Genomic DNA, 27,352 nt, shown 5'->3' on the forward strand with positions numbered 1-27,352 from the left:
CGGGGAGCGGGGGAGAACGACAGCGGGGTGCGAGACGGGTACCGGGGCGGGACGAGCTGTATGTAGGTGCGTATGTATGCAAGACAGCGGACGGGGGGCAAAGCAAGAAGAACGAAACGGGCGCGCAATGTCGTGTGGGGGCGGATCTTGAACCCGATTTTGGTGTGGCTTGACGAGGGCGGGGGCGGCCGGCCGGCCGGCGCTATGCTCTGCGGACGATGTCCTCGAGCGGGACGGCCATCTCCTCTGGATTACCGATCCACCGGACAACGCTGTCGTTTGGCGTGATGATAAAGACTGCGGGACGCGCGCACGGCGGGTTAGCATCGCGTGTCCGGCCCGAGCGCGCGCGCGAGGCGTCGATATGGTTTCATTTGCCTCGCGAAGGCGGAACACGCACCCAGGGGAATCGACAGGTTTTGGCCGGGCTGGAAGATCGCTGGAGAAGGGGTGATGTCAGCGTTCGTCGCTCTCTGGGAGCGGGCTCGGGCACGAGGCGCGGGGAAGCTGCCAGGAACAAGGGCCGATCGCGTGGGCGGAACGGAGACGACGAGCGCGGGTCCTGGGACTCACAATTGACCGCGACCCGGTGGGTGTCGATGAAGATGGGGTACTTCATGTCGGTGCGCGAGGCGACGAAGTTCTTGACGAACCCGACGTCGACGGGCGCGTTCGTGAAGATCGTCTCGGAGTTGAAGGTGATGACCTTGATCTCCGGCCGGGTCTGCGCGATCCGCGAGAGGTCGTCGAACACGACCACGCACGGCTGTGATGTGTGTGTGTGCGGCGTCCGCCTTGTCAGCAAAGGCAATTAAGCCGTGTTTGTCCCAGATTGCACGCACCCTGCACCACCTGCATGCCCACGCCGCCCGCGGAAGAAGGAAGAACGCCCCGGCGTCAGTACACAGACCCGCAACGCCCCGCTAGATCCAAGCGCCGGAGGAAGCGCTCGGTCGGCGCTCGGGAACCCCGCGAGCGGGACAAGCAGCGGCGCGGAGCGCGCTCCAACCCCGCGCGGACATGGCGGCGCTGAAGCGCGCGCCCGCGCGCCCACTCACGGGCTTGGAGTGCAGACCGCGCGCCGCGCGCCGTGGAGCGCACTAAGGCGAGGCAAGGAACAGACGTACGAAGCCCACAGCTCGATGATGAGCACCTTGGCGTCGCGCCAGCCGTCCATCGAGCCCTGGACGTGTTCGAACCTGCCCGAGTCGAGCCAGCGGAGGTCGACCCGCTTGCCCAGCAGCGGGCTCACCCAGCCCGGGCGGAGGAACGGCGGCGGGCCCTTGCGGAACTGCGCCTCGAGCGCGTCCCAAGAGGGGAGCTTCGCCCGCGTCCAGAAACGCTGGACGGCGGCGGGGTCGTGTGCCGCCCCGAAGCGCGCTGTGCGCGGCGGAGGGGAAGGACGACGATGGTCAGCGGCGCTTCGGGGCTCGGCGCAGGGGGGGGGGGGCTCACCGATTGCGGCGTTCCAGCGTGCTGGGCGTGGAGGACGATCAGGGGGGCTGGTGAGCACATCACGGTCCGAGTCGCACCGCGGCGCGCGCATATATGCGGTCGCGCACCTTGGTCCCAGCGGTCTTCGTACAGGTTCTGGAAGACAGACCAGACGTTGGTGTGGAAGTCGGCCTTGACCGCGAGCTCCTGCGGGGTCTCCGGAGGCAGGGCAGGTGAGACGGGCGTGGACATGGAGGACGATGGGTGGGCTGTAGGTTGGGGAGGACGAGGTGAAGGAGCGGTGGGATTTATAGGTCGGGGTGGGTGCGGCGGATGCTGTAAGGCTGTCAAGGAGGGCCTGTCAAGCGGGAAGGAGAAGGAGGCGGGGGCGGAGAGGCGGGGCGCATGAGGGCGGCAGGACGAGGACGGCGGCGGAGGGTGGATAAGTAGGCAAAGGCGATGGACCCGCCCCTCGAGCGAGTTAACAGCCGCACGCGCAGACGCCCAGATATCTCGCCCGATCTGCATCGGGCAACGCACGCCCGCGGATCATCCCGTTAATCAATCATCTTTCGCCCTTAATTGAAGCGTGAGCCTGGGACTGCGCGGAGGACAAAAAGAATGGACGTTGTGGGGATTGAACCCACGGCCTCGTGCAAGTCACGTGACAATGAAGTGAACTCCATCTGGTGCAAAGCAAGCGCGCTACCACTGTGCCAAACGCCCATGTCAGAGGGCAGCTGAGCGGTAGACTCAATGGCCGGGTGCTATGTCTTCTCGTCGATTCATTAATACCTCCGAAAATTCGCATAATCCATGACTCGCAGTCCAATGCCCAGGCACGTTACTCTGCGTAAATAATCCACCGACCATCCCGAGCTGCCGCCAGAGCGCGACCTGGAGGACAACTTCTGCGTTTCTAGCATAGCGCGCACAAGAGAAGCTAGGATGACATTGCATCACATAAATACAGCGAGTACCTATCATCATCCGAGGCGACGTCGATTCCATCCCTCCCCGTCCGGCTGGGATCGTAGCTATCACACGCAAACGGAACTAAACTAATCCTGGCTCGTCTCCGTCGCTCCGCCCACCGCTGACACAAGCTTTCCAAACCCACAGACACAATCATGGGCGATCCTTGGCTGCGTTTGACGGGGCAAAACATCCGTCAAATGTGTCGCCCCCACCCACGGCGAGCTCAGGTACTCACATGACAGCGCTAGCCAGCCGGTAATTACTTGGGATCCCGCGAACTCGCGTCGCCCTTCTCGCCGATGAATGGCCAGAACACTGGGACGCTCCTAAGGGCACGGAACGTCAGCCCTATACAGATGTAACTCGTGAAGCGAGCCCTCTGTGTCTCCATCCTTTGGCGGCTGTCCCGAGCTCATGCAACGATACACGACTCGTCGCAAACCCTGAACCATGAATACTCCCGCCTTATGCAGACCCAACCGCCGCAAGTGAGGGCTCTCTGCCACAATTGGATATATAGGATCTTCTGTAGCGTGTACAGAGCACCGTCGAAGCATGCCGTCATTGCTCCGACGCCGTTCGTAGGTTCCCGAGACCGATAGAGCGGTTAAATAAACTCACCGTTTATACTCGTGCCACCTAGGGTCATCCCCGAATTTCTTGTCACCCGCCCTCTGGTGGAGCAGCAAAGCGAAATGAGCGGGTGCTTGTCACAAAAGTCGCGCGAACGCCACGATGCACACGCACCTCCAAAGGGGGAACGCCGGACACATTCCGTACCAGATACCACGTCAGGAGCGGGCTGACACCGGCCATCAGCCAGGCGCCCCTGGGAAAGGACGGCGTCCGGAGGGACTGCCCAGCAAGAAGCCAGAGGCCTGTCCAGAGACCAACTTCACCGACATAACTGTGCAGCACATCGATGGAGCTAAGCCAAACGGAGAACAAGGGCAGGCAGACCGCGCACGTACTTGGGGTGCCGGCTTATCCCCCACAGGCCAGTGGTGATGAATTTCTCATCGTGCTCCTTCCTATCCTTTGCGCGCCGCCACGCGCTCTTCTGATGGTCCGCGACTGCGTAGGACGAGGCATGAGATCGGGCATCGCTTATACACGGCGTCATCGATCGGGAGGGGAATCACACCTATCTCGAACATCCACGATCCGGCGAACACTGCGAGCCCCAGATAGTCCAGCGGCCCGAGACGCGAGTGGGCCGGCGGCGGGAGCGTGTTCACCTGCGCGCCGAATAAGCGTCTTCGGGCTCGCTTCCGCACCGGGTGCGGCGTGGTTCAACCTCGCGTGACCAAGACGCTCACCATGTAGACCGGTAAACCAACCAGAAACACCCACGTCGCTAGCAGATGCACGTAAGAATGCGCGGCAATGGATGCATGGAAGAGGAAGCAAGCACGGACCTTGTACCATCCAGAACGCGGTGAACGTCGTTGGTTGATGCTTCACCTTGTCGAATCGGGAGTCGCCGCCCGCTTTCTTTGCCCGCTGAATTTAAATGGCGTGTTCGCACAGCAGGGTCGGCACGGCATCAGATGACGACTACGCACCGCGAACAAGAAGCTTCCGAGTCTCGTCGTCCACGCGATAATCGCCAGATTGAGTACTATTTGCCTTGGCGCGAAGGAGGTCATAGGAGGCAACGAAGCGAACGGCTTGTGATCCCAGAACTTAGCCTTGAGGTGGGGATAGTAGAGCGAGAGAAGGGTGGTGGAAACAAAGCCCGCTGCTCCACCGAGGTCATAGTACATTTCGTTCTTCTGGGGAACAAATATGGCGGCAAGGACTAGATAACACGTCTGGTGAGCGGCAGCTTCCGAATGGTTGCCAAGAGCACATTGTATGCGACGTACCCATCTGGAGGCCATACGCCGAGACAAGAGTCGGCGCAAGCTTGGAGAAGAAGGGCATGGTGTCAAGCGCGGTGCGGGTGGTGTACAAGGGAGGAACGACGGGACGCAGTCAAGGTGTACGCGACTGCGGGGAATTGAGCACAAGATCGCGTCCCACCAACAGCGCGTCAACGGTACGTCACTAGTGCAGGTCATCGCTGTTGTCACGTGGTTGTTGTGCCTGCGGACATCATGATTATGATATTCAAAACAATCTGTAGCAGGCGCGAATGGGACGTACCTGAGCTCCTCATATTCCCTCGGTTGTTGGAGGAAAGGAGAGCGGCGCTTTTACTAGTGTCGATCATGTGACGCGCTCACGTGCACAACACGTCCTCGGAAAATCCTCAATTGCAAGACCCATCCACGAATGCCGTCACAAATGGAGAACTACCCGCCGTCCTATCCAAAACGCAATCCATTCGTCTCCCCTGCTCCCCGATATACTGCCAGAGCGGCGATCGACAACCTTGGTACGCAAATCAAGCCATGGGGTACTATGCGCATGATTCACACGAAGGGCACATTCAAAGCGACGGACGTCGTTTCTCTTCTCGAAATACAGGAACGATAGGCGTGGACAGTCTTGCAAAGACAACTTGCATTTTACGGGCTGAAGTTTTCACAACTTCCTCCAGTGTCTTCTGGGCGCCTGCTATCAACCCAAATAGCGCATGCCGTTCTTACAAGTTCGCAAGCGGTGCCTGAAGGCTCGACTACCGTTTTTGCGGCTCTTGCAGCGTCGCAGTTCTACCTACGAAGACCACCAAGTTACACTTCATAGGGAGATAAAACCACTGTGGCGGGTTGGGTAGGCATACGGGTTGGGGTCTGACACGACTGATGTCGCGCCCGACCACGACTCGAAAACATCGGTAATGCAACTGACCACTCAGAACACCAAACCAGTGACGCACTACCTAACGCTTCCGCACATCAGGAAGTCGATATCGGGGTGACATTCAGCGACGAGTAGGAGGTGGGCAGTGCTTGCGTGAAATACCACTCTATGGATCAACGACGTCGACAACGGCAGGAGCGCCTCAGACGTAGGATGCAGGTTGTGGAGAGGGGATCAGGGCATCGAACGACGAGAGAAGACGGGTGGCGTACGGGATGAGCTGCTTTGCCAAGCCAAACTGCTCCTCCAGACTCCAGGGTGGCCGAGGGGAGTGATAGCCGGGAGGCGGGTGTCGAGGAGTGCCGTGCCGCAGCCACATTTGCATTAGCATGCAGGGGAAACGCCGGCTGAAGCATTGATGATTTATACACAGGAGGCCGGCGTGTCAAACAGTCTCCAGAGGCCAACGGTCTTCAGAGACTGTTCTTACCGGCCACCGGATTCAGGCTGTCTACGGGGGAAAGTTGCGCACACGGAATGTCACAGCAGAAGAGGGATATAGACGATGGCACTGAGCTGGAATATCGAAGACCACTTGCGGCGGTCCCCGTCGACACTGCTACAGAAAGAAAGAGCGATGAACATATGAACACAGCCGCACATACGCGGCTGCAAGAGCAAGTCACAACAATCTGGACGATAAGTAGTCATACAATAAACGGCGTGAAAAGAGAGTACGTCGAGCCTAGGGTAGTACACACCAGTCCAGTGAGACATCGTCTCCCCACGCACTCACATCTCGACGTCTTCATCCGCCTCCCCATCCGCGTCCATCTCGTCTCCGTCTTCCTGCTCGAGCGGCTGCATGGGCTCGATTGCCGTCGCCTCCTTGACCATGAACGCGGCCTTGCTGCTCCGCGCGACCTGGCCCGCGACCTGGGCGAGCACGCTCAGCGGTGAGAGCGGTTCGTCCGCGATGTGCACCATCGGCGACACCTTGCTCCGCGCGAGCTCGCTCCCGATCATCGTGTCGTCGCTCGGGACGCTGTGCCGGCTCGCCGCGGTCGCGCCCGTCACGGGTGTGTCCGCGTCGTCGTACTGCACCGCGTCCCCGGCCTCGACGCCGTGCTCTTCTGCGCCACCGCCGTCCATGCGGGGCCCGCCGCCGGCCTCCTCGCTCTCGTCGTCCTTGGGAGCGAACTTGCGGCGAGGTCGGGGGCGGGGACGAGGGCGTCGTGGAGCAAGCTGGGGCACCTCTTCCTCTTCCTCTTCTTCTTGCGCCCGCGCCGCTGCCTTTTGGGCGGGCGTCATCGGGGCGAAGCGGCCGTTCACCGAGCGCGGCGCGGCCTGCACACGCAGACGCTGGAGGCTGGCCCGTTGGCGAGCCGAAGACGACAGGGGATCCGGCTCGGGCGAGGAGTCTACCCGGCGGCGCTTGCGCGGAGAGACTGAGCGGGAGGCCGAGTCATGCTTCTCGAGGACCTGGTCCATGCTCCCACGGCGGGAGCGGAGCTGGCGCGCGGGGCGCTCGAACTCCTGCGCGAGGCGCGCCGCCAACGCCGCGTCGTCGTCGACGGAGTGGGTGGTGGTCACGGAGTCCACGCGGCTGCGCTGACGACGTCGTTCCATCGTCGGCTGTTCGGAGGGGGGCCTCTGTTGGCGAGGGAGACGACCGCGGCGGGGGGTAGGGGTGGCAATGCCATTGACAGTTGACGATAGTTGACGAGGGCGCCGAGCAGGAGTGGGGCCGTCGACGGCGAGACTCTGTGTCTTCTTCCTCGGGGACCTTCGCTCGACGATTTCGACCTCAACGCTAGGGGATCTCGCACGTTGGCCTGTAGTCTCCGTGGTCTCGGATGGGGCGACTTCATGCGCCGTGCTGGCCCGGACGATCTCGACAACATCGTCATCGAAAAGTGAGAACACCGCAGGCGAGTCCGTGTGTTCCCTGTTCCTCTGCTCCGACGGCACGTCGCTGCTGACGGCGCGACTGTGATCTCCAAATGTGCCAACGCCTTCCGTCGCCTGGGTCTTGGCCGCACGGGACAGGATGAATGGACTCCACTTGAGTTTCTCCGGCACGAGTTTGATGTACCCCTTCGACTCCCAGCGGGTGAGGAACTCCTCGACGCGATCGGGGTCCCACCGAACTTTGTAGGTAGTGGGGGGAACGAACGGGCCCTTCACCTTCTCGTCGTCGTGGGTGATGGTACGCTGGAGATGCTTGCGAGCTATGCCGTTTTTGCGACCCTTGGGAAACTTCACGGTCTGCCCTGGAAGCGGCTTCGGAGCCTGAGAAGAGTCCAAGACGGCGATCATGCCAAGCTGCATTAGCGTGAAGTGGATGTCTTCGATGGTCATGGAAGTCGCGGCGCTGATGTCTGCGTGGGGCCCGATGAGCGTGAGGAGATGGGACTCAATGGGGAGACTGACCTTCCAACCGAGGATTAGGGAGAGCGGTATCTAAATAGCGCATTAAAGACAGTGTCCAGTAGTTCTTGTAGCCTAACGCTCCAAGTGCAGAAAGAGGCTTCTCTGGCGAGCCCGTCCGTTGTTCCTTCTTCGACAATAGATAACCTGGTACATCGTCAGAACAGGAAAGAGAGTGAAAGCAGAGCCAACGTACTGAAGTCAATAAGTAAACTCCCCCAGCCCTGCCTCTGTCGAACCGGCAACGTCATGATGCAACTAACGTTGTAGTTCTTCGGGCTGAGCTTCTCCTTGCTAAAATACCCAACGAAGTGCGCCCCGTCATCATCGACCTCAGTAATCACGTAGAACAAGAAAGGCTCCACGTCGTAGAACAGAGACTTGTGGTCCAGGAACATCTTCGAGAGCAAGCATAAGTTTTGGCAATATATCTTGTTCTTCCTTCCATCGACTTCAAAGATGGACACCCTTCCGTCGCGGTAGATTTCGTCACCAGGTGGATGGCGGACTTTGCATTTCAGCTGGAGAGCGCAAGAGTCAGCACAGCACGCCGCAACTATGCCGCGACTCCCGCTACGCTCGCCGCGCGCATTGTCGTTGCGGATTCGTCGCGATGCCTCCTCGCAGCATGACGATCACGAAGAAAGGAAACACACCTGATGGCGGGAAGCACTGAAGCGGCTCTTCATGTACTTCAAGCAATACTCGCACATCCAGAGTCTGCCTTCGGGAACCGCGGCATATTCTTCCGGGAACGGGGCATCGTACCAAGTGTCGATGTCGTACTCGCCAAACCGGATTTTGCGTATTCGTAGGCCGTTAGGAGGGTGCATGAGTTGAGAACCAGGTGTGGTGGGTGCAGGAGACATGGAAGTGCTCGGAAGGCGCGGGGTTGGAGGAAGGGCATGAGAACGAAGGGGTCGACTTGAAGGACCTGCGATGGGTGTTTCTGGAGGTTCGGGAGGCGGACGGACAACCAACTTCTGCTAGCACGGCGATCAGGATCCAGGGTCGACGTATGAGAGTCTGCACGTACCTCTGCACTCGCCCGACTCCGCTCGAACCTCTGTATATCGATGTCTTTGATGGCTGTCTCTCGTACGCTCCGATCCTCGGGGGCCAAGATATCGTCGAACATCCCTCGTTCTGAATCGTCCGCGTCTTCTCGAGACTTCCCCTTGCCACGGGCGGGCACTCGAAGACGGAGGGACGGCGCTTCGAATGCCTGAGGTACTGGTGGCGGAGAGCTCATGCGCAGACGGAGTCTTTTCGTCATTCCAATAGGGGTGGCGGGCGAAAGGTTGTCATCTTCTTCGTCCTGAATGACTTGCTTCCCCTTCCTGCTTTTGCGGCCTGTTCTCCGGCGAGGCGTCGGCTCCCCTACAGGGTCGACTTCAACTTCCGAAGCATCGGTCGTATTCGCGTGGTCCGTGGGTTCTGGGGCGCTGGATGATGGTGGAGGGTCATGTCGAGATGATGAGGCCACAGAAGCTTCTCGTATTGACGGTTCTGGCTGGACGTCGCCCAGTACTTGATCGACGATGGTTTCGTCAGGGAGGTCCGATTGTATTGGTTCTGAGCCAACCGGGGGACAGGAGGGACAATTCCACTGCCCTTCGGGCGGCTCGCGAAATGGGGGAGAGAAACACGACATATGCCATCCTAAACAGAGTTAGTACGGAACATGAGGTACTGCGTGCATACACACCTCGATCGCAGAAGTCGCATATGAGCATCGAGGCCTGGACACCGCGTCAGCCGCTTCGTTGGGTCTGCACAGAAGAGCCGGATCATACCTCTTTCCCTTTCCTCCTGCACACGCTACAGCTCTTACATGTGGCGCATTGCCACTCGTAACTCCGCATCGCATCGCCCATGTTGTCCAATGCCATGCATGTCGGGTGCCCTAACGGCTCTTATAAGCGGGAGCGGCACGAGAAAGTACCAAAACAGACGCACCACTTCGACCGCAATCCGCGCAGCTGACCATCTGCTCGACCTCTCCGTCCTTGTTGTGGTCGTCATTGCCATGACAGAACCCACACTCCTCCTCGCGGATGGGCGGACGCTTGCGCTTCTTGTATGGTTTCGCAGGGAGGGGCACCCGCTCGCGTGGCTCCTCTTGCTCTTCCAGCATGTAAACAGGAGACGGCTGGGCGAAGGGATCGCCTTGCGGGCCTTGCGGGTAGTGATCGACGCGCGGGGTGAGGTAGGGCTGTGCGTCGGACGGGGGTGGTGGTGTCTGCGGTGAGAACGGTGTGAGATGGGGTCGGCGCGGAGCGAGACTCGCGACGCGACGCGTCCGGGAACGACCGCGTCGCGTACGTGCGAGCCGGCGGAGGCGAGGGGTCAGGGACTCACCTCTACGCGTGCGAGGTCGTCGTGCTCGGCCGTCAGGGCGGGGTCGAGCTGGGGCTCGTTGAGGGCCGGGTCAATCGGGATGTCGCCACTAGCAGAGAAGGGGGTGCCGGTGTCCCAGGACAGCTCGCGGGTGTCTGCGCCGCTGTCGGGGAACGGCAGGCCAACCATCGTGGGCAGCACCAAGGAGAGAAAGGAGGGGGGGGGCGAAAGGGCAGGCGCGGGGTGAATGCGCGCCGTCGACAACGGTGCCGGGCTGGATACGAGTTGTTTACACCTTGTTTGGCGATGTGGGGTGGACGTTTTGGGCTGATGCTCTTTGGCCCGCTCCTCAAGGCCGCAGTGCACCGGACCGTCTTTCAGCTGGGGACACACACAGATCAGGAGTGCGTTGGGAGCATCGCGGCCTGCGACGGGGACTTTCTGCGGGCTCGCTGACACAAATAATTTGTCGCCCCAGGGCTGGGGACGAGGAGGACCCCTGGGAGTGCCGGTATAGGCAGTCCGGCGATCCTGCTCGGGGCGAGGTGGGAGGCGGGGAGGACGGCATGCAAGGCTCTGAACGTCGCGTAGAGCGAGCCTCCCGTGTCCCTCCTCAGAGACCGGGACCTGTGGTCTCTGTTCTCGCTCAACGACCGAGTCTGGATGCAGGCCGCGGGCTGGCTTGGACTACGCCGGGACCGGGGTGTTCCGGGGGACTGCACCGCTGAGGACGAAAAGGCGCCCGCGAGGGACCGGGGTTTCACGCAGTGCACCACTTCGTGCCCCTCTTTGCTCTCGCTCTCTGGCCGCCAACGCGCAATGCGGACGCGATACACACGCGCAATCGATCTGCATGCATCCGTAGAACATGCAGCTGCAGAGCTGTGCGGTCGGCGGACACGCCCGAGGGAGGAAGACGGTGGTCAGTATCGAGGGGTCCGTGCGTGCCGATAGCATAGACGCCCGGAGCTCGGGCGGGAGGTGGGGGCAAAAAGCAGCGAACAGAGCACTGGAAGTCTCTGAAAACCTGCCAGGCAGCGAGCGCGACGTCCAGAGAACCGGCTGATCGTCAAAGAGGGCGCGAAAGGCGGGGCAGGGGCGGGGAAAGGCTGATTAGCGTGCGGGTGGCTGAAGGGCGTGGCTCTCTAGAACCAAACAACAAATAAGGATGCCGTGGGCAGCGACCCTCTCACTCAAGTCTGCTCTGCGCTATATCAGTTAGATAACCCCCCCTCTCCCTCTCTCCTACCACCACCTCCTCCGCACAGCGAGCTCCTCATGCAGGCCGTGGTGCACTCGATGGCTCCCCAAATGCTTCCACAGTACTCCCACCAACCTCGCCTGCCGCCGCCATCCAATATCGGCGCCCTCTCCACCCCTTCCGTCACGGCTCGCAAGCGCAAGCGGCAGCAATTCACGGTCACCTACAGCGAGGTCCAGGAGGTCGACAACACAGGCAAGCTCCGCGAAGTGATTGTCATCGACGACACTCCCCCACCGCCCACCGTCTCCCCTGCGTCGACCCACACGGCCATGTACTCGGCCTCCCTCCAACCCGCCGTCTTTTCTGCCCCAATCCGCACCCGCGCTAGAGCTGCCGCCGAAGCACAGGCTCTCTCCGCCAGCACATCCTCGGGCGCAACCCTTGCTGCGCCCGCCCCCAAGAAACGCAAGCGGGACCCGGCGGATGACGTTGGCGCCGTCTCGAAGAAGGCGGTGACGAATGGCCAGACCTCCAACGCTATCGCTCAGCGAGCCCAGGCCAACGGGAGCAACGCAGTTGCAGACGACGTGAGTCTGGCTGCGATTCTCGCTACCGGGTGTCGCTGATCCATCTCCTTTGCGCTGCAGAAGGGCCCCGCGACCTGGGACGACAAAGAGGGACACTACATTATCACCCCAGATGACATGATCTACAGGCGCTGTGAGTACATTGACCTCGCGCCGCCGAGTGGTTCTCACACTTCACTCCCCCAAGACCGCACGGTCCGTCTGCTGGGACAGGGAACATTCGGCAAGGTCGTCGAAGCTGTGGACACCGAGACCAACAAGAGAGTTGCTATCAAGATCATCCGAGCAATTCCCAAGTACCGCGACGCGAGCAAAATTGAAGTGCGGGTCCTTCAAAAGCTGAAGGAGCGAGACCCCCTCAACAGACAGTGAGTCTCATGCACCCTCTGCGTGTCATTGGCAGACTGACGTATGACTGTCAGCAAATGCATTCATTTGCTCGCTTGGTTCGACCATCGCAACCACATTTGCCTAGTTTCGGAACTCCTTGGCATGTGTGTATATGATTTCCTCAAGGAGAACGACTTCGCTCCCTTCCCTCGTCAACATATCCAAGCATTTGCAAGACAACTCCTTGGCAGTGTAGCATGTGCGTCGTCATTTCCGTCTTTTTTTGCCTTAGACGCTGATATCCGCGAATCTAGTCCTTCACGAACTTCATCTCATCCACACCGACCTCAAGCCGGAAAATATCTTATTGGTAAACAATAGTTCTGATGCTATCGAAATCCCCAGTTCGTCCAAGGTAGGTGTGAACAGCAGGCGTGTGTTCTGTTTGTTGACATTGCTTCCGTTTGTAGCGCAGTGCGCCAAAGAGGGTGAAAAGGATCCTTCAATCAACGGACATCCGACTCATCGATTTCGGGTCTGCGACCTTCGAAGAGGAGTACCATTCCAGTGTCGTGTCGACAAGGCATTATCGCGCACCTGAGATCATTCTCGGTACCGTGGAATCCTTTTTCCAGCTTCATCATCACGCTCATCGCATCATTCTGATAGGTCTCGGCTGGTCATATCCTTGTGACGCCTTCTCGCTCGGCTGCATCCTCGTCGAGTTCTTCACTGGCGTGGCGCTGTTTCAGACACACGACAACTTGGAGCACCTGGCCATGATGGAGCAAGTCATGGGCAAGATGCCTGAACGGTTCGCCCGGTCAGGTGCTCGCGCGAAGCCAGAGTACTTCAAGGAAGGGGGCAAGCTCGATTGGCCGAAGCCGAAGGCTTCGAGACAAAGCAAGAAGGACGTTAGGTCATGTCGTAGTCTTCAGGTACGGATTTGGCCTCGACGGCACTGGGCGAGCTCTGACGGATCTTGCAGGAAATTATCACTGCGACAGATCCCATTAATCGGAGTTTCCTTGACCTGGTGAAGAAGTTGCTCACGTTCGACCCCGCGCAGCGGATATCCGTCAAGGAGGCCTTGGCGCACCCGTACTTCTCATTGCCAGTCCCTCACGAATACTGAACGATCCTTGATGCCCCTCGCCCGTGCCCCGATCTCGCTTTCGCTTTCCTCAACGGTGTCAGTCTCGGTACGATATGGACAGGCCCATAGCTGCCGTTGTATACTCCCCACCCCGTCCGCATACAGTATTACTATCGCCGTCGCATGGCCGCTATCCCGTCAGGTACTAGTTGGAGCCCTTCGCCGTTTTATCTTCTGGAAGCCCCGCCCGTGTACAACACGCAATAGTGGGCAACGCAGTCTGCCTGCTTTTCTTCCCCGACGCTGGTCCTCATCCCACCCACTCCTTCCGTCCGTCTTTTTCGGTCCCGGTCGCCGGTGTATGTTTGCCCCCCACATTCCCTGAAGCCGTCCAAGTAGCCAGCTGTATCCTGTTGCCGACGTTGACCGCGACACCCATCCGACCGCATATTGCCCCGTCCGTCACCCCTCCGTTGTCCAATGCCCCCATCTTGTATCTATCCTAAGCTCATGGTTCCTTGTTTCGTCTACTAAGCATATATACATAGATGCAGCGTCGCCCTCGCAGGCTCCACAACTCACGCGCCGCTCGCCGTGCCATCAACTGCGACTGCAGCTGCAGCTCGTTGGAACCGCAACCGCGGCAGGTGCGCGGCTGGGCGAACGTGCGCCCACCCACTGAGCGCGGGGGGAAGGTGGCGATGGGGTCGGGATACGGGCGGATGGGACGGCACGCAGATCGGCTCGCTCTACGGACACAACTGGTACCAGGCTTGGTCACCGCCCTCGGCCCCCGCGCGCGGGTCCGTGCCCCATGCCCCAGCTCCCACTGCCCAGGCGTCAGGCCTTCAGGCGGCCGATATCAAGCGCACCCTCAGAGGAGTCACGTCGTCAACGATCCGGACGCGCCCGCTCGTCCGCAAGCATGCTCGGCAGCGTGGCCCGTGCGCGGAACCTCTGGCGGCGGCATCTGCTCCTGGCCCACGCCGGGCGCGGCGAGCATCGATCCGCCGCGGCGGGCCCGCGTTGCTCAGCCCGGCATCTGTCCCGGTACGTACTGCGAACGCACGCATGCACTCGCCCGCAGCGGATCTGCAGCGGAGCCTCGATCCGGCCCTCGCCGCCCGTGCCGTGGCTGTATAATAACCCGCGCGCTCTGGGGCCGCCGCTCTCGCCGGATGGAGATACGCACACCGAGGAAAATTCAGTACAAGTACTGGACAGTCTGCAAACCGCGCACCGAGCGCGGTCCCTTTGGGTCGCCGGATGCGTCCGGGCCGGAGCCTATGAAGGTTCGCGGTGACGCGGCGGAGGCGATGCACCGTCACACACGCCCATTTCGCGCGCGCCTGGGGCCCGCGCGGCCGCAACCAGCGTGAAAAGAAGGACACCACAAACGCTTGAAAGGCTGCGCGCACGCCGGGGCGTCGATAGAGACGGACGCGGGCAGCACGGCGTAGGACTACCATCGGCAGCACCTCACTTGGGCTCCGTGGGGCTCCGTGGGGCCGTTGGGAAGACGGAGGCCGCGCGCACGGGTGTCCTGCTGCGGTGCTGGCCGAGGTACCCCCTGCTCGAAGTTGGGCGGCGTCACGAGTGACGAGCGCACGCACCGTCCGAACCTCCATAACCACGAGAGCAGCCCCAGATCCACAGTCGCCGGCCCACCGAGTTCCCACTCAGCAGCGGCGGCGACGGCCCTTTGTGCCCCGAGAACAGGCCGGCGCGCGCACCAGCCCACCGCGCGCGCGAGCTCAGTCGGGCTTGTGACTGCGCGTCCCGCCGCACGCGACCATACGCACACGGACGCTGGCTTCTGGAGTCTTCTGGCGTAGCACCACGGGACCCTCGGCGACCGCAAGCCTTCGTTTCTTCCCGCCCACCGCCCCGCCTCGACGCGCCGATTCGAGGCTTGCGCTTCAAGTCGGGGGAGGCAGAGGCCGAAGGTCATCGATGTTTGTCCTCAGTAGTACATAAACAGGCACCGCGCCGCACGCGCCTTCCCGCGTCCCGCGCTCCTCCCGCGGCCCCCGTGCCTCAGCTGCCAGGCCCCGACCACGGTCGCGACTCGGCGCCGTGCGCTGCTTCTCCCGTCCACTCGTGCCCGAGACGCCGCGGCAAGTCGGCGGTGCGCTGATCCTGATTAAGATTGCGGGCGCCTGAATATGCCGTGCGTGGCCGCAGGGCGCACGGGAAGGTCCCGCCGTTCGCGCTGCGACGGAGTGCAAGGGCTCCTCTCATACGAAAGAAGCTTCGGCGGAGCAAACTCGAAAGGACGATCAAACGTCCAAACTCCCCGAGGACGCCGGGGGACCAGCGCGATCGCCCACCCGCGCGCGCCCGCACGGCGGAGGTAGCGGTCGTAAGTGGCTGCAGCAGGTGAACACTATTAGTAGTTCTCGCAGCTCGAAGGGCGCGTGACCTGCTTCTTGCCAAGATCAGGCGACGGGCCCGTCCTCTGCCCCTTGGCCGGTCTGCCTAAGAAACGCCGCGAATTCGGCAGCAGCCCGCGCGCGGCGCGAGCTGCAGACGCAGACATCGCAGTGCGACGACGCTCGCCGTGGCCATGGGAACTCGCCCGAGATGCGGAAAGGACGACGGGGCCAGCCCGCCGAGGCGGGGCGAGAACGCCAGCCGATCTTCAGGGCAGAGGGACACGCGTGTCTCATTTTGTTAGCTCTTTCCGACAATCCAACGGAACTGCAACTCAGGTGTGCCCTCACGCGTGCGCACAATGTGCGGCCGACGAGCAGGAAGGAGTTGGAGCAAAAGGTCGCGTTTCGATTCCGTAATGAGCGTGGCCGAACTAGGTCGGACCCGTAAGCCAAGTGTACACAACAGCGGCGGGGGCGGCCGGCGCAGCAGCGCGCCCTTCCGTCCTAGATACGTCGAATGCGAGCTATACCAAGCTGACCCAAAGCAAAGGATGCGATAGACGGAGCGCGCAGGCGGGGAGGACTCCGGCAGAGCTCACAGAGCGTACGCCGTGCGCAGTGTTGGGGAGGGAACGGGGTGCGTGTGAGCGGGCAACGCGGGCTCAGACAAGCTTCGCGAGCGAGATCGTGTTCTTCGTGACGTCGGTGGAGAAGTAGGCGTTCTTGAGGAACACGTCGCCAACCTGGATGAGGCGGAAGGGAAAAGAGACGCGAATTAGCACCCGAGCGTAGCAACCACGGCACGCGATTAGAACAGGAGACGCACCAGCCAGGTCGTGGCGTCGATGATCTGGCCCGAGGAGATGCCAGAGATGCAGTTCGTGCCGGTGTTGTCCGCCTGGGCGAAGACGAGGTCCTTCGTGCTGATGTCGAACGAGGTGCCGCCGAACGACAGCGCGACGGTCGAGTTGGTGTTGCACGGGATGACAAACCCGCCCTGGCCGTCGGACTGCGCGCCGGAGATGAGCTTGTGCACCGCATCAGCGTCGGCAGTGGGAGCGATGATGAGGGTGGTGCCGGTGTCGAGGATCGCGGTGCGGCCAGTGAGCCCAGTGTCGGTGCCGTCGACGGTCACGGCGTCCATCGCGCCCTCCCAGAAGCCGGCGGCCTGGCCGGAAGCGGCGTTGTTGAAGGTGGTAAGCGTCGCGGAGTCGAACTTGGTCTCGTCGAGGCCGCCGAAGGTGATTTCGCCGTCGTTGGTGCCGTCAGAGACACGGGAGATCTTGTACGAGGTGATAGCGTCGGTGATGAGGCCGGCCTTGGCCATGGACTCGACGGGGGTCAGGACCTGCTGGTTGGAAAGGGTCTGCACAAACAGTGAGCATGTACGGATTATGCGCGACAAGGAATGGAGAACCGACCGACTGAGCGAGGCCCATGAGACCATCGAAGGGAACGGAGGAGTCCGAGAAGTCGGTCGACTCAGTGGCGGCGGCGCCGAACGAGTGGGCAGAGAGGGTCAGGCCGGCGACCGTGATGTCATCCGTGACGATGGTACCAGTAACGTGGCCAGTGCCGTAGGTAACCTCGAACGCCTTGCCGCTGTCCTTGAAGGACGAGGAGCTGGTGGTCCCGAGCGTGGTGTGGGGGCCCTACAGTTGCGAAATGAAACGATGAGTGCTTGGTTGTGGTTCGACATGCATTGAACCCTTACACAGGTGCCGCCACCCTCAGACTGGCAGCTCTCGCCCGCGACCCAGAGGTCCGCGGAACCGGAGTCCATGAGAAGCCTGTAGTCCTGAGGAGGGGTGCCCATCTGGACCGTCGCAATGTAACCGACGTCGCTACCCCTGCGATCGCGGTCTGTCAGTACGTCTCCACCGCTACGAAACACGCGAACGAGCACTCACTCGATGTCAAGACCGAGCGAGTTGTTGCCGGTTGGGTCGCTGGCAGGCGTGAGGTTCGCCTTGGCGGCAGCAGCCGCGGTCGAGCTGCTGACGACGTTGGTGCCGGCGGCGGCGGCGGCGGTGGCATTGCCGCCCTTGCCCTTCTTCTTGCGCGCAGCCTCGTTGGTGTCGGTTGCCGGGGTCTTGTGCTTGTGGCCGAGCGCGGACAGTTCCGAGGTCTCGTCGTCCTCCGCGTCTTCGTCATCGGCCTCGTCCTCGTCTTCCTCGACGAGCGAGTTCGGGTGAGACGCGGTGCCGCCGCGGTTGAAACGCTTGAAGTGGGGGCGACCGTTCTGGGGGATGTAGAGCCGCTTCAAAATGGCCTCCTCGAGGTCGCGCTTGCTGGGCGGGGAAACGCCCTTCATGCGCGCGATACGACGCTGGCCGCGGTTGATGTGCTGCTGGAGGAGCTACAAGCAAACGCGGGATGAGACGATAGGACCGGATCGGAGGACGGGCGCGGGGAGGGGGCGCGGAGCGAGTCTGGAAGGAGAGCACATACCACCGAAGGATGAACATCTCCGCGGTTCTGGTGGATGCGGGTGAGAGGGAGGGTGATGGTCTTGGAGCGCTTGACAGGCACGGCCTGGACGTCGGCGGCGGAAAGAAGGAGGAGGACGCTGGCGAGCAGGGTGGAGAAAGAGAGAGCGAGCTGCATGATGAGGACCGGCCGGAGACGCTACAAGGAGACAGAAAGAAACGCGAGAAGGAAAGGACAAGGACCCGGCCTTGGCGAAGAGGGGAGAGAATGGCGAGCAGCACTGGCCCAGCACGGCTTTATACGCTGATTGTCGGCAGGCTGCACGCCCCACTCCTCGCCCTTCTCCCGCTTGCTCTAATCCCCCGGCCAATTATAGCCCCGGCCCGCCTCCCCGCCCCCGCCGTCGCACTTCGTCGTTGTCGTCCGCCCTCGCGCCCCATGTTCTGTCCGTCCACCCATTATTAGCTAATACAGCTCCAGGACATCTCGCAGGACCTCACCTGCCCTACTGCATTTTGGGCAGCGGCCCACATCGCCTGATCGACACTTGGCCGCTCGCCGCCTGCGCCGCAGCCCCCTTCCAGGCACGTCCTGCCTGATCATGAGGCAAATCTCGCGTCCATATCTCGCTGTCAAGGCAGCACAACGCCTTTCCGTTCCTACGCACTATGTAAAAGTAATACGCCCCTACAGGCAAACATGCGCGCTGGCCATCAGAAACCCTACCAGCCACCGCGCCCACGGGCTCCAGTCTCGGCCAGACCCCGTCGCCCAGTTTCTAACACGATCACAGACGCGCCTTCGCTGCCGCATCTTCCGACCGCACGCTCGTCGGCAAAGTGTCGCGCCCGATCGCCCGAATCGCCGTCCTGTACATCTCCCGCTGCCAACCGGAATCACGTCCGCGTGGACCCATCAGGGATTTAGACATCAGCGTACGCCCCCTCCGCAGTCCGAGCCCCGATGCCGTGATCGCGCACGCACCTTGTTCACCCCCCACGCACCGCTCTTCGCCAGCGGCGCCAGTGTGCTCGCCAGAGCCCCCGCCTCGGCTAGCAGCGTCTCCGTGTCCGCCGCGGCCGACGTCTTGTCAACGAGCCCGAGCCCGAGCGCCTCCTTCGGCGTGAACCGGTGACCCTCGAGCACGATCTTGCGGTACACGTTCGGGCTCGGGGCTTTCTCCTGTAGCACCGCCATGAGCCCCGTGGGGATCTGTGCGCCGAAGTGGATCTGTTCGCGGTGCGCGGGGTGGCACGGGGCGTCAGTTTCATCAAGACTCGAGAGCGTTCTCGGCGCGGCGGGATCGGCGCAGGTGTGCTAGGAGTGCGCACCTCGTTCATGGAGAGCCAGGAGTTGCGCTTGCTGCCGTCGAACATGACCCGGTAGTCGCAGGCCATTGCCATGCCCATCCCGCCTGCGAAGCCGTGGCCGTTGACCACCGCGATGACCGGGACTGCAGGAGCCTGCAGTCAGCGTGTACCGATGCTGGGCCGTTAAAGTTGCTCACTAGGGAACGTCATTAGCCGGACCATCAAGGGGTTGAAGACCACTGCGAACATGAACATATTGTCAACCATCGGAACGGCTATGGTACGCGAGACACATACGGGGGAAGAAGTTCACAGTGAAATTCGGATCCTTGATCAAGTTGTCCCAGTCAAGCCCTGCGCATGCCCACAGACGTTAGCGTTCACAACAACGTTCACGCACCAATCCGTCCGCGCACATCAAGCGGCGTCCATGCGCGCACGAGCATGGACGCCATGCATGGAAACGGGACGCACCACGCACCGTTACTGAAGAACTTGTCCTGCTTCCGGTTCCCCACAATCATCAACGCGCCATGGCACATCTCCGGCTGTTTCTTCGCGACGCCCGCCCGCCAGTTCTCGCGCCAGTGCCGCTCGACGGTGTCCAGGGCAGGGAGAAGGCCGTGGGTGATGAACTTCTCCGTCATGCGGTTGTCCGCGCCGTTGTGCATCTCAATGACCCATGTCGAGGGCGAGGCTGTGGGACGCGCGTGAGAGGTATCCGTTGGCGCGACGGCGAGCATGGACACAGGGCGATGAGCACTTACGGTTCGTGACGGTTATAGAGGGAGAGTCGGCGGGGAAGCGTGCGGGGTAGGACATCGTGGTGTGTGGTCGTGGAGTCGGAAGTCTTAGACAGGGGTTTGAGTGCGGTCCGGGTGGCAGAATGCGAAGATGCCGGACGAGCGCACACTTAATCCGAGCGCGTTTGCAGACGTCCCCAACGCAGTTTCACATGCCAGAGCGTATTAGTGGTGAGCTTGGGCATCGTGTTGCGCTCCTTTGCTTCGAATATAGGGGTAGCACAGTGATCAGTTCGATGCCGACGCGTGTAAAGGAGCAACGAGCCGGATGGTCAGAAGAAAGTACGGCAGATTCACAGTGGGAAAGTGAAACGGTTTTTGTCACGTGATTGTATGGGCGCTACCTGCCGACGTTTCCGCCCGAAGCGCACCGGCCTCGAGCAGCTCACTGTCGTCCACGACTATCACTCACGTTCCTTGGTCATGCCTCTCGACGCCGTCTATCAGGAGGAGCTTAAAGGTTTGTACCCCTTCACGTGCGTTAAGGGCCCAAAATTCTCATATGTCTGACAGCACGGCTCGCCGAGCGCGAGCACCTCATCCGCGAATCCTGGGTCCGCGCCATGGAGGCCAAGATCGTCCGCCAGCAGCTCGACCGCTGCTACCTGACGGAGGGCGTTAATCACCTGGAGAACTGCAAGGAGTACCGAGAAAAGTACCTCGTCATGTTGAAGGAGAACCGGGTGCGTCTGTGACAGCACTCTACGCCCCACACATGTCTGACTGGTTCATGCGTGCTTTCTCTGCTATATACAGGTCCGTGGATACAAGCACATCGAGACCTAGTTTTTTTTCAATGCATGCCCGTTGTTTTTTTCCGCGCCCCGCTGTGATTCGTCTTGCAAGTGCTTTCGAATGAACCATGCCAGCACCGTGAAATCTCTCTCCCAGCCCGCTGTCACAAGTCCGCATATCCGGCGTAAACGAACCCGAAGTTCCCTATCTCCTCACGCTCATATTCAGATGCAGCAGGAAGGCATTATTATCAAGCCAGAACTACGGTACGCCGGTGCTCGTCCATAGCCCCATGGGATATCGCTACCTCGGATCCAGTGTCTTCATCACAAGATGTCGCTCGTTCATAGCATCTGCTTCCACTTTTTCTCCTGCTCGTCCATTCGCTCCGGACAACAGCATACCTCCGCTACCCTCACTGTGCTCCCTAAGAGCGGGTGCGCTGTACAGAATCCCTCCATACTGTATCTTCCACATTCGTCGTCGGTAGTTGCTCAACGTTGCATGCCTCTTACCGCTTCCTGTACAATGAGACGATCGACTGCGGAGCCATTCGGTTCTATGTGTGATATATAGCAGAACATAGCCACCTCGTTATGCCCTCTTACATATCACGGAGTGCAGCGGGATGGCAAACACGGCAATGCGATTATTTGGCCTGGGTAACAACACTTAAGCGAACTCGAGAACTAACACTACATTTCGTACACGCCATCGTATCAACGCAAGAAAGAGTTGGCGAGGAGAGTGCCACAAATCAGGCGTTGTGAATTGTGGACAGCCGAATTTGACCGGATGTCATTTTGGAGGTTGTTCGACCTTTCGTCAGAACTCGATCTACATGCGAGAACTCAGTAGAGCCGTGGATCGAACACTGCGCACTCACCTCGTCCACCACAGATGGCATGTCCTGCAAGGCCTTTCCCAGAAGGTGCACCTGGCCAGCGAATCCTCTACAGTTGCCGCACCAAAGCTCGCTGGCGGTGAGCGCTTGCTCCCACACGGCCTCCGGAGACTGTGGAGAGAACATGTAGCCTGGGGTATCTTCGATGGTGGCAGCCACATTCTGGATTTTGTACTGCAGCCACGCTTCTACCCCGGACGGTCCCAAGACAGTCTCCGGCGTGATGTTGACTGTCAGGGTCGCTTGTTGAGCTTCAGCTGCTTCATGGACGTGGAGTGGGTCTGCGACGACCACTGAGGGGTGTGGGGTGCGGGACGTGATCCCAAGGAGCAAGCGTTTTCCGGCGGCGGAGCACGCCTCCCGATACTTGATGAGGCGGTGGTAGGGGCCGGCTGGGAAACGCTGCATGTGCTCGACGTATAGTTCGCACAAAGGAATCTTCAGCGTGAGCTTCGCGAGACGCTTCGAGAGGGTGTCCAAGCCGGCAACAGCGGCCAAAAGGTATGCATATATAGGATCCTCCGTGGCCAGAGCGAGGAACCTGTCCCCAAGGTTCGTGGCATCGAAGGCAATGCCATATTTCGTGGCTACGACCAAGAGTTCATGAATTCGGGAGGGAGAGACATCAGTTGGGATGGTGACCGGGGAATACGAGTGGCAGGCGTCCAGTACAAACGACAGTGTCTCGCCCGTTTCTTGAACTGGAACTCCTTGGATATTATAGATAATCCTTGTGCTTCATGGTCCAGTACTTCAGTCCGTGAGTAATTTCACCTCGTATCATGTGATGCTCACCTATACACTGAAGCTTTTTTGCCCTTGCCCTTGGTCCTGCTCTTCTGTAGGTCTGACCTGGAAACCCCTCGCGGGGCTGCCTCCAAATATGCATGGAGACTCGGTGATGCTTTACGGATCCTAGCTTCGTTCGCGTGGAACATAATGCCATCAGAAGACTGGAATATGAGGTCTGCCTCAGGAAACGTCGTCTCGAAGGCATACACAATGGGTGCAGGATGGGTTTGCGCAGTGGGTGTAGATCCTTTTGTATCGCACTTCCAGAGCTGGAACGATGAGGTCACATTTCCACGAGCTCGCCGATATTCCCAGCACCGGTGGTAATCGCCGGATGTGATGGCTTCCACGGTGAGGAGAGGGGTGAATGGATCCAGCGCATCGTTATCGAAGGTAAGGTCTAGAAGCCGACGCGCCACGTCCTCCAGCCTATTCCGGCATGCGACGAGCCACACTTGAGGCCACTGACTGATTCTACATGCGCGTGCGACCATTTCGTCTTCGATGACCGCTGTGGGGAGCACGAGGGCGTAGTCCATGCCCAAGCGGAGAGCTTTCTGGAGGAGGTCTAAGGTGAGGTCGGTGAGTCTCGGAGTGATGATTGGATAGCATATCCGTAGGATGAGCTCGATGGCGTCGCTTGCGGCAGGGATATCAAGGATAGTGGGACTGCCTTCCGACGCGAGCAGTCGCTCAAACACGGGAGAGGCCTCGAGCAGGATCTCCTTCCGGACGTGAAAGCCAACGGCGTCGAGGGATCCAAGGACTATCCCTGCATCAGGTTTGTCGAAAGGAGAAGGGGCTTTGGATCGAACGACGAGTGGTGCAGTTTCTTCCGAGTCGATGGGTTCAGACGCTTGGGGAAGCCCGTCCGGGTCGATGGCCAGTTGCACAAATTCGTCTGAGTGGACAGATTGGAGAGAAGGGGAGGAAGGAGAGCAAAGCTGCTCGAGCTCTGTGGCCATGGTGGTCGGTCCTGCGTCGAGTTGACGGGTAGCGTTTGAGGGGACGCGATGTCCAGAGTACGAGGTGCCAGAAGTGCTTCTCTACCGCAGCACACCCAGATTACGTGCAGGATCGTGGCAACTTCCGGGCGGTAGAACGCGAAGATGCTGGATGAGCGCACTCATATCCGGTAGCGCATAACGCATAGACCTTGGGGCAAATAATGCATAGTATTCCTACAGGTTTTGGTGGCGGGAACGCCGTGCTTCTCTCGGCCTCCTTCGCCGATCCGAACCTACTAATGTGCAAGTCCGAACTGAATGGAACTCACAGTAGGGAGCTACTATACTTGAACGTCGAAAACTGACTCGGAATGAGCATCCACTCTTCATCCAAGATACACTTCTGGATGAATGGGAAGATATAGAAGCGCGAGAAAACATGAATTACTCACCATGCAGACGATCTGTTGCATTTTCGTCCATCGTGCGACTCGACAGTCGCCACCAATGAGGAACGAGAAGCGGAAGCGACCGTTGAGCGCGGAAAATGGTGTGTAGTAGAAGTCGTGTATTTGTTAAGGTATAAATGCACGTACCGATACATGGGAGAGGTGGGAGCGTTGAGAGCAAAGGGCACAAATGAGGTTATCGGGCTGGCGGAGGCGAAGCTCAGATCGCACCGCCCCGATGCGGCCAGGCCGGACCGCGGTCCTACTCGACAACTTGATCGAATTTGGAAATTGGTGGGCAGTGGACAACGTCACCAACACTTCGTCAAGTTGTAGAACATACATATATATGCAGCTACATAGCTCCCACATCACTCTCTTTGATAAGGCAGGATCAATAGCAAGGATTAAGAAACTTTGTATGGTCGGCGAGTTGTAGAGGTGTTTTAGATATATTTATATCCGAGGCAGCGTACGCCAGTGCTCGTCCATACCCAAGCTGGGTGTCATTTTGCGCCTCGCGTGTCCCTCTCAAGTACAACAACACACGTACTACTTGCGGCCCTTGCGTTTGCGGCCCTCGGCCCCGCTCTCAACGCCGCTCGTCTCATCGCCACTGGTCATACCGCCAGACTTGCCCTTCCGCGTGGTCTTCTTCAGGTGGTGCTCCGGAATCCACTCCTCCTGGTACCCGCCTGCGCCGGTCGCCGTGACGGGGCCCACGGGAGCGCTGACCTGGGCCGCGGCGGACTTGCGCTTCTTGGGCTGGGGCGCGAGGGTAAGGTAGGTGTAGTAACCGGCGCCGCCGAGGATGGCAAGGACCATGCCGTACGTCGTGAGCCTGGTGCACGGAGAGACACGTAAGATTTTAAACACGGGACGGAGGCGGGACGAAAGACATACGCCTTGAAATCAAAGAAGGAAGACTCGGGCTCGACGACCGTGACGATTGAGTCGTAAGCCATGACGCGGTAAGTTTGACCCTGTGCACAATATGAGGCCTTGTGCCCTCAACGCAAGAGAAAAGGGGGACGAACATCGACTGAGTGTTCAACCCACACGTTCAGCCTATAGTCACCAGGCTAGAGGGCAGGCAGTCGCCGTGTAAGCACGGATAGAGTGACAGGAACACATGAGCGGATACCTTGAACCTGACATGCAGTCAGTAAGGGGATGCACGCCTCAAGAGTGAGAAGTCACTCACTCGCTGTAAAACATGAAGGGAAGCTGAAGAGGAGTGTTCTCGTGCAAGGGGAAGCCAAAGTTGGAATGGGTGAACTGCACACGGGTCGTGAGCACACGAGCAGCGAAGCGGCGTGCACACGTACGTTCTTAAGAAGCTTGCCAGAGTCCGCGTAGTGGATGGAGCCCGCGACGTTCTTGAGTGTGACATTGCGCTCGGCATCCTTGTTCTCGACGTTGACGATAATGGTGTTCCGCTCACCGTTCACGACGTCTGCCGTAGCACCCACGCCCCTCCGTCACTTCCAGAACGCGTGCGAGGTGGAAATATACGCACGACCAAAAGCATTGCTCTCCGGGAAGTGAGCAGCCGCGACGACCTCGGGCTCGCCATCCACAGGAGCTGGAGAACAGTCCCAGGTGAGCCGAAGTGAAAAGTTGTGCAGTGGGGAGGGGTGCACAGTCACGTACAAGCGAGAACGCTCTGAATGAGCGCGAGAGAGCCGACGAAAAGACCGACGAAACCGAAGAGACGCATCCTGGGCCAGACCGAAGAGAGTTTGAGGGGAAACACAGGAGTTGATGTGGAGTCCGGTATATGTGCCACGTCCGCCTGCCGTATCCGGAAATATATCACGTGGTCGCGAACCTCACTATCTAATCTACAGGCGCCTCGTTCTCAACTTCACCCAACAACTCAGGAGGCAGGCAAGCAATAGCCATCGATGATGTGCAAAAGAAGCCCAGGATGCCGAAGCCAACGACCCAGATGAGGTCATTATAATGATACAGAGGGGAATGCAACATCTACATCGGCGAGAACATACAGTACCAAATCTCAACCCAGACAAGTAGCGGAGAGCCTACGATGGCTTTTTGAGTAACTCTTTTGCCAGGTCTCCTGGCTCGCCGGAGGTGTCTGGTAGCCAAAACGCCTACAACAACAGCCCAATTAGCAATGACATTACGACATTACAGCAAGAACACTCACAAGTTCTGCTCCAGCAGACGCTAACATTGCCAGTCGCGGGTTGAACTTCACGCACCGTGCGGGCCCTGGATGACCTTCCAGCACCATGGTTGGCAGCATAGGTTTCACCTCCGCCTTGGGGTTCTCTTGCGGCGGCAAGTTCGACACGTCCCATACGCATATCCTCCCGTCCAGGCTCCCGCTGACGATAAACTTGCTGTCCGGGGTCCATGAGACCTCCTCTCCGCTGCACCCTTTCGTCGGCTCAATGGTGATCTGCGCATCCAACCGTCTCCGCTCCAGACCCTTGTGCCCTTCAAGCTTCGCGACGAGGTAACCGGTGAAGGAGTCGACGATGTAGTGCGCGTCTCCAGAGCAGCCGACAAGGATGTACTTGCCGTTGGTGGAGAAGGAGAGCGAGGTCATGAAGATGGCGCGGGGTGGGTATGTGATTCGCGCGAGTGAGGGGTCTTCGAGCGTGATGATGAGGAAGGGGGCTTTGTCGAAGTTGGAGATGTCGTACAGCAAGATGCGTGAATACTGGTTCATACCGACCGCGAATACAACGCCATTCTGATCGTATGCAACTACCGGGGACGCGGGGAGGTTGAGGATCCCACGGCAGCTCGGCGAGCGGAGGTCCCAGACGCGTACAGTCTTGTCTAGGGAGCCGGACATGAAGCCGTCGTCCGTCGGGGACATTTCAAGGGAAATGACGCGATCCTTGTGCCCCTTGAAGTATTGGAGGTACTTGTTGTCGTGCAGGGCATGGTACCGGATGGTGTCGTCCTCCTTCGTAGACGCGTACACGATCGCAGAGTTTTTGTGCGTGAAGCGTGGAAGGTCGACGCCGTACTTCTTCGAGTACAATATTTTTATCTGCCTGTAACAAGAGTAGGGGCGACGAGGAGAAGAGGGAGCGTTAGTCCACGCCAGTAGCGTCCGCAGGACAAAGAGAACTCGCTTCCCGGTTTTGCAATTGTACAGCCTAAACGTCTCGTCCTCCCCGGCGGTGATAACCTGGTCCCCCCTATCGTCGAAGCTAAGCCCTGTGATGTGGCGCGGTCCCTGTTGCGCCTGAGGGGAGCGTCCGCTATGCCCAGGCGAAAGCGGCGCAGAGGGTTCGACGGCGGTCTTGAATACCTTGGCCGCCTTCATCTTGCTCTGTCCATCCTTCATCAACACGATGAAGTATGACGGGGTCAAAGGACGTGTACCATTACTGTCGGTGTGAGCGAAAGCGGCGCCGGGGGGTCATGGCTGCTCATCGTCGGCGGTGGTAGCGGAGGTGGGATGAGACAGAGTGAT

General features: G+C 59.9%; 10 protein-coding genes and 1 non-coding gene across 11 annotated transcripts; 2 read left to right on the forward strand and 9 right to left on the reverse strand.

Annotated features, from left to right (window-relative positions):
• Positions 1-202: 202 nt before the first annotated feature.
• Positions 203-1,686, reverse strand: BXZ73DRAFT_37922 (uncharacterized protein; the record flags this gene model as incomplete). The annotated part of the gene is made up of 6 exons (XM_048018097.1): positions 203-297; positions 401-439; positions 574-794; positions 1,059-1,380; positions 1,456-1,476; positions 1,563-1,686. 6 exons carry the CDS (start codon positions 1,684-1,686, stop codon positions 203-205), a joined length of 822 nt encoding a protein of 273 aa, XP_047883273.1.
• Positions 1,687-2,056: 370 nt separating this feature from the next.
• BXZ73DRAFT_t14 lies at positions 2,057-2,160 on the reverse strand. Its single transcript has one exon. It is a non-coding gene; the product is annotated as a tRNA-Ala (tRNA).
• Positions 2,161-3,029: 869 nt separating this feature from the next.
• Positions 3,030-4,338, reverse strand: BXZ73DRAFT_86800 (uncharacterized protein; the record flags this gene model as incomplete). The annotated part of the gene is made up of 8 exons (XM_048024319.1): positions 3,030-3,086; positions 3,160-3,319; positions 3,384-3,486; positions 3,557-3,650; positions 3,732-3,769; positions 3,831-3,915; positions 3,978-4,213; positions 4,281-4,338. The coding sequence occupies 8 exons, from the start codon at positions 4,336-4,338 to the stop codon at positions 3,030-3,032; spliced, it is 831 nt and encodes a 276-aa protein (XP_047883274.1).
• A 1,614-nt stretch (positions 4,339-5,952) lies between these two features.
• BXZ73DRAFT_96273 (uncharacterized protein) lies at positions 5,953-10,119 on the reverse strand (the record flags this gene model as incomplete). Its single annotated transcript, XM_048027026.1, has 9 exons — positions 5,953-7,541; positions 7,594-7,737; positions 7,787-7,988; positions 8,043-8,111; positions 8,247-8,573; positions 8,627-9,252; positions 9,299-9,332; positions 9,578-9,832; positions 9,952-10,119. The coding sequence occupies 9 exons, from the start codon at positions 10,117-10,119 to the stop codon at positions 5,953-5,955; spliced, it is 3,414 nt and encodes a 1,137-aa protein (XP_047883275.1).
• A 1,122-nt stretch (positions 10,120-11,241) lies between these two features.
• BXZ73DRAFT_38485 (CMGC/CLK protein kinase) lies at positions 11,242-13,186 on the forward strand (the record flags this gene model as incomplete). The annotated part of the gene is made up of 8 exons (XM_048018202.1): positions 11,242-11,721; positions 11,782-11,854; positions 11,909-12,089; positions 12,144-12,310; positions 12,366-12,466; positions 12,522-12,663; positions 12,721-12,989; positions 13,040-13,186. 8 exons carry the CDS (start codon positions 11,242-11,244, stop codon positions 13,184-13,186), a joined length of 1,560 nt encoding a protein of 519 aa, XP_047883276.1.
• A 2,998-nt stretch (positions 13,187-16,184) lies between these two features.
• Positions 16,185-18,129, reverse strand: BXZ73DRAFT_38674 (acid protease; the record flags this gene model as incomplete). Its single annotated transcript, XM_048018239.1, has 6 exons — positions 16,185-16,265; positions 16,349-16,888; positions 16,944-17,174; positions 17,237-17,372; positions 17,433-17,881; positions 17,974-18,129. The coding sequence occupies 6 exons, from the start codon at positions 18,127-18,129 to the stop codon at positions 16,185-16,187; spliced, it is 1,593 nt and encodes a 530-aa protein (XP_047883277.1).
• Positions 18,130-18,739: 610 nt separating this feature from the next.
• Positions 18,740-20,084, reverse strand: BXZ73DRAFT_38217 (ClpP/crotonase; the record flags this gene model as incomplete). The annotated part of the gene is made up of 7 exons (XM_048018146.1): positions 18,740-18,835; positions 18,937-19,182; positions 19,284-19,405; positions 19,460-19,501; positions 19,560-19,616; positions 19,744-19,959; positions 20,030-20,084. The coding sequence occupies 7 exons, from the start codon at positions 20,082-20,084 to the stop codon at positions 18,740-18,742; spliced, it is 834 nt and encodes a 277-aa protein (XP_047883278.1).
• A 404-nt stretch (positions 20,085-20,488) lies between these two features.
• BXZ73DRAFT_96276 (NADH-ubiquinone oxidoreductase 12 kDa subunit) lies at positions 20,489-20,851 on the forward strand (the record flags this gene model as incomplete). The annotated part of the gene is made up of 3 exons (XM_048027027.1): positions 20,489-20,525; positions 20,579-20,748; positions 20,822-20,851. 3 exons carry the CDS (start codon positions 20,489-20,491, stop codon positions 20,849-20,851), a joined length of 237 nt encoding a protein of 78 aa, XP_047883279.1.
• A 774-nt stretch (positions 20,852-21,625) lies between these two features.
• BXZ73DRAFT_73451 (uncharacterized protein) lies at positions 21,626-23,461 on the reverse strand (the record flags this gene model as incomplete). Its single annotated transcript, XM_048021897.1, has 3 exons — positions 21,626-21,637; positions 21,687-22,245; positions 22,500-23,461. The coding sequence occupies 3 exons, from the start codon at positions 23,459-23,461 to the stop codon at positions 21,626-21,628; spliced, it is 1,533 nt and encodes a 510-aa protein (XP_047883280.1).
• A 983-nt stretch (positions 23,462-24,444) lies between these two features.
• On the reverse strand, positions 24,445-25,612 carry BXZ73DRAFT_38036 (uncharacterized protein; the record flags this gene model as incomplete). The annotated part of the gene is made up of 8 exons (XM_048018110.1): positions 24,445-24,733; positions 24,796-24,875; positions 24,930-24,974; positions 25,037-25,043; positions 25,097-25,170; positions 25,221-25,348; positions 25,412-25,477; positions 25,546-25,612. The coding sequence occupies 8 exons, from the start codon at positions 25,610-25,612 to the stop codon at positions 24,445-24,447; spliced, it is 756 nt and encodes a 251-aa protein (XP_047883281.1).
• A 325-nt stretch (positions 25,613-25,937) lies between these two features.
• On the reverse strand, positions 25,938-27,312 carry BXZ73DRAFT_96279 (WD40 repeat-like protein; the record flags this gene model as incomplete). The annotated part of the gene is made up of 3 exons (XM_048027028.1): positions 25,938-26,009; positions 26,066-27,208; positions 27,262-27,312. The coding sequence occupies 3 exons, from the start codon at positions 27,310-27,312 to the stop codon at positions 25,938-25,940; spliced, it is 1,266 nt and encodes a 421-aa protein (XP_047883282.1).
• Between the last annotated feature and the right edge of the window lie 40 nt (positions 27,313-27,352).

This window comes from Epithele typhae (assembly GCF_022376455.1).
Source record: "Epithele typhae strain CBS 203.58 chromosome Unknown BXZ73scaffold_2, whole genome shotgun sequence".
Taxonomy (NCBI): domain Eukaryota; kingdom Fungi; phylum Basidiomycota; class Agaricomycetes; order Polyporales; family Epitheliaceae; genus Epithele; species Epithele typhae.